Source organism: Terrapene carolina, unplaced genomic scaffold (assembly GCF_002925995.2).
Source record: "Terrapene carolina triunguis isolate 2854851 unplaced genomic scaffold, T_m_triunguis-2.0 Scaffold629, whole genome shotgun sequence".
Lineage (NCBI taxonomy): Eukaryota > Metazoa > Chordata > Testudines > Emydidae > Terrapene > Terrapene triunguis.
Genome location: NW_020664980.1, coordinates 17,398,966 through 17,406,852, shown reverse-complemented (window position 1 = coordinate 17,406,852; position 7,887 = coordinate 17,398,966). Strand labels below are relative to the sequence as shown.

The 7,887-nt window shown below is 38.1% G+C and overlaps 1 protein-coding gene across 1 annotated transcript; it reads right to left on the bottom strand.

Annotated features, from left to right (window-relative positions):
- Positions 1–864: 864 nt before the first annotated feature.
- Positions 865–7,839, bottom strand: THG1L (tRNA-histidine guanylyltransferase 1 like). Its single transcript, XM_026659501.1, has 4 exons — positions 7,580–7,839; positions 6,555–6,643; positions 3,999–4,106; positions 865–2,301 (listed from the first exon to the last, which is right to left on the bottom strand). The coding sequence occupies exons 1-4, from the start codon at positions 7,740–7,742 to the stop codon at positions 2,143–2,145; spliced, it is 519 nt and encodes a 172-aa protein (XP_026515286.1). The 5' UTR covers positions 7,743–7,839; the 3' UTR covers positions 865–2,142.
- Between the last annotated feature and the right edge of the window lie 48 nt (positions 7,840–7,887).

Sequence of the window (7,887 nt, the reverse complement as noted above, 5' to 3'; positions counted from 1 at the left end):
TACTGACATGAGACATTCTGGAGTCCAGTGGAGTTTATATTTCAGACCAAAAAAAAGTATAGAGGGCTCACCGATGCTAGGAAGACTCTAAATAACTTTGGTGTAGTGATTAATTTGGAATGAATGATGTGCTGCCCACCCCACAATCCCCCAAGTCTGCCTTTTCCTATTAGCTTCTTGATGATCCCGTATCCATACTACACATTAAGAAAATGAAATTATTTACACTCTCTTCTATTTAAGTACTTATGATCCAGCTGGCTTGAATGTATTATTTTCTTTATACCCAGCCTATCCCATTAACAGGAGTGGGGGTGGAGAGGGAAATGGCCACAGTAGTAAAACACCTTGATGCCGTAAACTTTTATTAGAGCTTTTCAGACAGGTTGTGAATAAATAATAGTAAAAAATAAAACAAAAAAAAAAACCCATATTGCTGAAAACCGCCCCCCTTCCGGGGGGGGGGGGGGGGGAGGAGGAGGAGGAGAAGTGGCTGGAATGTTAATTAATGAGAGACAAGTCCAGTGTCAACCTTCTTTAGTCATAGTTGCTCCTTGCTTTCATTGTCTATCCCCAGCCTGCGAAGCATGAACAATCCCTTACCAAGTACTTGTCAACATAGTTTAACCAGACCTAAAGAAGAGTTCTGTGTAAGCTTAAAAGCTTGTCTCTTTCACCAACAGAAGTTGATCCAATAAAAGATATTACCTCCCCACCTTATCTGACAGTTAAACTACACCTCTACCCCGATATAACGCTGTCCTCGGGAGCCAAAAAATCTTACTGCATTATAGGTGAAACCGCGTTATATCGAACTTGCTTTGATCCGCCGGAGTGTGCAGCCCCGCCCCCCTGGAGCACTGCTTTATCACGTTATATCCGAATTCATGTTATATCGGGGTAGAGGTGTAAGTCATTTTGAAACCAGTATAGTTAAAATGGTACCATCCCTAGTGTGGACGCTTGTATATCAGTATACAGGTATAAGTACTTTTATAGCTTATCCCCCTAAATATACTGGTATAACTGTGTCCACACTAAGGACTGAACTGATTTAACTACTTTGGTAACAAGTATTCCTCTAACCGAAATAGTTAAATCAGCACAAAAACTGTGTGTAAGCCAGGCCACCAAATTCCTTCAGGTACACACTCCACAAGGTAGTTTCTCCCCATCCATCCCATGACTCATCTCTGCCTCCTCTTGTAGCAGGAATTGTCATCAATACCACTTCATGGATCAAACACAAGAGTAACATAAGACCTTCCCAACTATAAGCAATAAGATCTTCTCTCCCTCTCCCACGCTCTCTGCTAGTTTCCATAGTCCTAGCCAGCAGGAGCCAGAGAGTTTCCCAGTGAGCAGAAAAATGAGAGCATGACCTACACACACCTCCTACCGTGATAGAAGTCTGTATGAGAATTTTATTACAACATTTGGCCATTTGAGACCTTCACTAATAACTAGCAAAGCTACAGTGACGATAAAGTCTGAAGAATAAACATGGGAGTGGAAGGGGGAGAATTACATTTCTGCATCTTTAAAAAAATACAAAAGTAATTTACACATGAGAAAAACCCTTTAAAATTAGTTACAGCAAATTGCTGGGCTACTTTGTGTATCCTCGATATGGGCCTGAGATGTCGACTGCTAGAAAATTTTTGTAACTAAGCTCCCTGGTTATGGAACTTGATTCAAGGCACTATTCCAAGTCTTTAGTCTGTTTCAGAGTTTAAAACAAAGCTAAAGAAATAATCTTTCTGCTGCTTTTAACTGTTCCAAAGAGTGGATCGTTTTAGGTGAATAACTCTCTAAAGCACCCTGTGACTTTAATGTGAAAGATACTACATAAATGCATGATGATGATGTTATAAATCAATGCAAATATGCATTTACAAGGGTTAATTTTGTAATTTTATATAAAAGTTCTTGCCCTTTGAAAGTAACATGATTTTAGCTTCTGCAGGCAGATATATCTGCATGACAGGCAAGGACACTGTTTCTAAGACAATATCGCTCCAAAGGTGGATGCTGAATTACAAAGTTCAATTATCCGAGCCTCACCCCACAGTCCTCACTTCCCAGAAGCTCATGCAGATAAGTTGTTTCCTGTTATTTGCACAAGAACTCAAACTGGGAAGGTCAGCTATCAGCTAGGATTTCTGGATACTCCTCCCAGAACTGGTCCCCAATGATGTCACAGTGCAGTGGGACAGCTTTAGTCCTGGTCCGTGCCACTTCAACTTCCTTCTCTTCACTTTCCTTTGGCAGTTTTATTCTTTTTGTAGTGACTTCGTTAACCTGCAAATATAGTTGACACAGGAGTGCATTTATAAAAGGGTTTTGAAGGTTTCATAAATTGTTGGTTTTGCCTTGTTTACATATTAACAATAAGCCACCACTTTGTCCCCTCTGCCTCATGACACCTTTTAATTTTGTACCAGAACCTGCAAATCTAGGCATATGGTGTCACTCAGGTACCAAAAATAAGTCATACTGAAACAATTTTTCCAGTCAAAACTCATTCCATGCAGGTCATATATTTACAGGGTTTTGCTACTGAATGGATCAGATTACAAGAGTGCCACTAATTAATGCCATACTGATGATTTTCACAGTAATTGTTTCAGGATTCATTTTTCATTCAATATCTACACCTGAAGTTTTTTAGCTTATCACATGAGTATTTTCAGCAAGACAAAAACAAAGATGGCAAGGTGCAGGTGAGCTGTTCGCTCTAAGCCAAACACTGAGATGACATTTCAATATAAAGGCAAGCATCCCCAGGTGTATATATTACTATATGGTGAGACACTCATTAAAGGCATTTATTAATATAATCAAGAGATAGGTATTCATGCATGTTAGCCCGCTGGATAAAGAAACAGTTGGTCATTCTCACATGGTCTGAAGAGAGCACCTACAAATATTTGGAAAGCTGGGAAAGAATATATTCACTTTTATGAAAAAAGTAGATATAAAGCCCCCAGAAGGCCTAATATTTTCAAAGAAAGGGATGTGCAAGAAACAAGGAGACAAGTGGAACACTATGTCAAACCAAGGAGTCTCTCCCTATAATATATCAGTCCTCTTGGTAAAGTGCCATAGAAATCACCAGCCACAAAAGAAAACTGAGTTAGCTATTAGTCATTCTTTTTATATATAACAAAAAGTAAGAACAGTGAGAAAATAATTATGGCAGACTCTCAACCAATATTAGCTAGGCCCTAATCACAAGAAACACACACATGCAAGACTGACTTCTGTAACACATGCATCCACAGAGATGATAATAAGTCTATGCCTAGGTAAACAGTCGTACAGATATTTTATAAGTGAGTCAGATTTCAGACACCAGTTTTCATATTATTCAGTTAGACAGATATATCTATAACACCTCAAAATAACTCATTTTTAACACCTTTTGTTCAAAACCCCCATTTCCTTAGTATCTAGAATTTATCTATAGACAGACAGTCATAGCCACAGAATCTGAGGTCATGACATGTAATGATAAGAAACACCAGGGGTGGGGTTATACTGTGGTTTGTGAACTGCACATAGTTATTATTTATATTGTTGTAGCACCTAGGAGCACTAACCATGGACCTTGGTGCTGTACAAAGAGCAAACGAAAAGACGGTCCCTGCCCCCAAAGAGTTTGCAATTTAAGAATAAGACAACAAATGCTTAAACAGACTGATGGGAGAGTACAAGGAAACAATGAGACAATATTGGCCAGTAGAGTAGGTGGTGGTCCCAGCTCATGAACAGCCTAATTGTTGTCAATATTTTTGTAGGCACCATGGCAAAGGAGAGTTTTAAGGCGGAATCTGAAGGAGAATGAGGTAGTTTTACAAATGTTTATGGGGGGCTCCTTCCAGGTAGGAGAGAAAGCACAAAGCACAGGCCAACTGGAGGCAGGAGTCCACCTGTCTATACTGAATGAGAGATGGTAAGTAGTGTGGGGGCTAGGCATGCAGTTAAGATGCTTTTACCTTCTGCCATATTAGTACAGTTCCTTTCCTATACATCAAGGGCTCATTGTTGTAGTTAATGTTGAATTCAGAAAATAAAATCTCATTCTTTTCTCCAGCCAAAGTTCCCTGAAATTGAGAAAAAGACAATAAAAAGTGCACCTTATAGCCTAAATTTATTTATAAATGTCCTTTTTTATAGCACAGAAACAAGTGGGGTAAATGTGTACATGCATCTGACGAAGTGGGTATTCACCCATGAAAACTAATGCTCCAATACATCTGTTAGTCTATAAGGTGCCACGGGACTCTTTGCTGCTTTTATGTATGCAGGGTTTTTTTAATCTTCAAACAACTTTATTAACTTATTATCCTCACAGCATCCCCATGAAGTAAGTAAGCGTTATCTCCTTTGGTAAAATGGGGATAGATAAGCAGAGCAAGATGTGTTCTTCTTGATTTTATTAGGGCTGTCAAGCGATTAGACAAATTAATAGCGATCATTTAAATATTTTTGGATTTTTCTACATTCAAATAGACTGATTTCTATTACAACACAATACAAAATATACAGTGCTCACTTTATATTTATTTTTATTACAAGTATTTGCTCTATTAAAAAAATAGTATTTTTCAATTCACCTAATAAAAGTTCTGTAGTGCAATCTCTTTATCATGAAAGTTCAACTTACAAATATAGAATTATGTACAAAAATAACTGCATTCAAAAATAGATGTAAAATTTTAGGGCCTACAAGTCCACTCAGTTCTACTTTTTTTTCAGCCAATCACTCAAACAAACAAGTTTGTTTACATTTGCAGGAGATAATGCTGCCCGCTTCTTCTTTACAATGTCACCTGAAAGTGAGAACAGGCGTTCTTGTGGCACTGTTGTAGCCGCCATCGCAAGCTATTTATGTGCCAGACGTGCTAAAGATTCATATGTCCCTTCATGCTTCAACCACCATTCCAGAGGACATGCGTCCATGCTGATGATAGGTTCTGCTCAATAACAATCCAAAGAAGTGCAGACCGACGCAGGTTCATTTTCATCATCTGAGTCAGATGCCACCTGCAGAAGGTTGATCTTCCTTTTTGGTGGTTCGGGTTCTATAGTTTCTGCATCAGCGTTGCTCTTTTAAGACTTCTGAAAGCATGGTCCACACCTCGTCCCTCTCAGACTTTGGAAGGCACTTCAGATTCTTAAACCTTGGGCCAAGTGCTGTAGCTATCTTTACAAATCTCGCACTGGTACCTTCTTTGCTTTTTGTCAAATCTGCAGCGAAAGTGTTCTTAAAGTGAACAACATGTGCTAGATCATAATCCGAGACTGTTATAACATGAAATATATGGCAGAATGCGGGTAAAATAGAGCAGGGGATATACAATTCTCCGCCAAGGAGTTCAGTCACAAATGTAATCAACACATTATTTTTTTAACATGGAAGCATGTCCTCTGGAATGGTGGCCGAAGCATGAAGGGACACATGAACATTTAGCATAGTGGCATGTAAATACCTTGCAATCCAGCTACAAAAGCGCCATGCAAATGCCTGTTCTCACTTTCTGGTGACACTGCAAACAAGAAGAGGCAGCATTATCTCCTGTAAATGTAAACAAACTTGTTTGTCTTAGCGATTGGCTGAATAAAAAGTAGGACTGAGTGGACTTGTAGGCTCTGAAGTTTTACATTATTTTGTTTTTGAGTGCACTTATGTAACAAACAATCTACATTTGTAAGTTGCCCTTTCAGGACAAAGAGATTGTACTAAAGTACTTGTATGATGTGAACTGAAAAATACTATTTCTTTTATCATTTTTATAGTGAAAATATTTTTAATAAAAAGTAATATACACTTTGATTTCACTTACAACACAGAATACAATATATATGAAAATGTAGAAAAACATCCAAAATATTTAATAAATTTCAATTGGTATTCTATTGTTTAACAGTGCGATTAAAACCGTGATCCATTTTGTTAATCGTGATTAATTTTGGTGAGTTAATCACGGGAGTTAACACAATTAATTGACAGCACTAATTTTTATATTTGTACACAACGAAATAAGGTGGGGAACACCACCCTGTAAAGGCAAGAAGAGGAGAACGAGATGAATAAAGTGACCTGCCCAAGACCACATACTGAATCATTGTTAGAGCTGGGATTAGACTTCAAGAATTGCTGACTCACAGTTTTACACCCATACCACATCTCTTTTGAGGCCAGTAACATTTCATATACACATTTTTAGGCATCTGAAGCCATTAATTACGAAGTTAAAATCCTGTTTGGATTCTAATTAAAGTAAATTCTTTGCCAGTCAGGTTAAGATCTTTTCAACTCAACAGCAAAACAGAAATCCAAAACCAACATCATCTCCAGAGAAAAACAAGCACATACTGGGAAAAATGAATTGGTATACGGTGAACATATAAGCCATCTGGCCTTCCCTAATGAACAAAACATGTCTGCATAGGGCTGGGTAATTGGAAGTACTTGGCAACTGGGTTCTGTGTATGTTCCCTGTACATAGTTGATGTTAAAAGACAATGAATTTAGAAGAGGTTCCTACCTGTAATCTGTCTTGTGCTTGGACTGGTGTCAAGCCACTTCGCTGCACAAGCATCCAAAACACTGTATTATAGAGGTTATTAATGTGGCCTGCAGAAATAGGAAATGGTGTCAAAGGACAAACAGACTATTTGCAAAGTCGAGATGACTTGTCACAGAATGGTTTTCCATTCCCACAAATTCCTGCAGCTAGATTTTTAAAATACCATTAGTAATATTTGTAGTTATGTAATATCATTGTAATCCAATCTCACGCTTTATGGCATACTGGATCTCTGGAATGGTCAGAAGATTGATTCCTCACAGCTACATAAAGTATTTCATAATTGTTAAGTAAGATGCATTATGGCAGACGGAGTTCACCTTCCTCTGAAACAACAGGTGTTAGTCACTGCCACAGGTTTGATACTAGCTTTGCAACAATGACCTGATCTGGCATGGAAAATCCTATATTCATCATTTGACTGTTGTAATTTTGCTACACAATATTGCTGAATCAGAATGTTTATACCTCTCAGTTAAAAAAAAACATTCAAGTGATGTTTCTAAAATTTCTGGTACTGACTCATTTTCAGTATTTTAGTGATGACAATCCGGTATCTGCTATGGATCCCATGTTATTAATGGGTGTGCTTGTAAAAATAATATGAGTATTAACACATAAAATATGTAACGTCACAGATAACACGTTGCTCTTTCTAAAACAGTGTCAGTGGAAGTTAAAAGGGTAATAAAAATACAAATTGGGATGTTTTTGGAAAATTATTGTAGAATGTAAAATAATCTGCTTTCTAAGAACATCAACCAACTCTTCTGCAGCTTAACAGATCCAAGGATGTGTTTTTAACCAAATAAACTAGAATCCCTCTGCCATGCAGCAGCTTCTTTTTCACTGAGTGCACATATGCACGCTGGCAATAAGGGGTTCGAGGTTTTCATCCCAGGAGGAAAAAAACACCCAACAGTTATAAATTGTTATGCTAAAAATCAACTGTTCTCGTTTTCCTGATATCTAAAGATGCTTACAATCTGCTTGTCTCCAGCTGAGATAGTCCTTTAAATTCTGGTTACTGGGATACAAGACAACTCGTCCATCAAATCCTGGTGGATACAGGAGTGGCTGGTCCTTAAAATAATCCTTCCAGTAGAAAACATAACTGGAGGCAAACTGGGAGACGACGTGAGTCATGAACTTACTTGCAAACGCAAAGCCAACAGACACAGAGAGAGGAGAGAGACAGAGAATACATTAGATATTAAAAGAACTCTACCTTTCTATCTGTAATTATTTGGGTATCAGTGGTAAGGCTTCTGGTGGACAGCAGTGCTTTTCA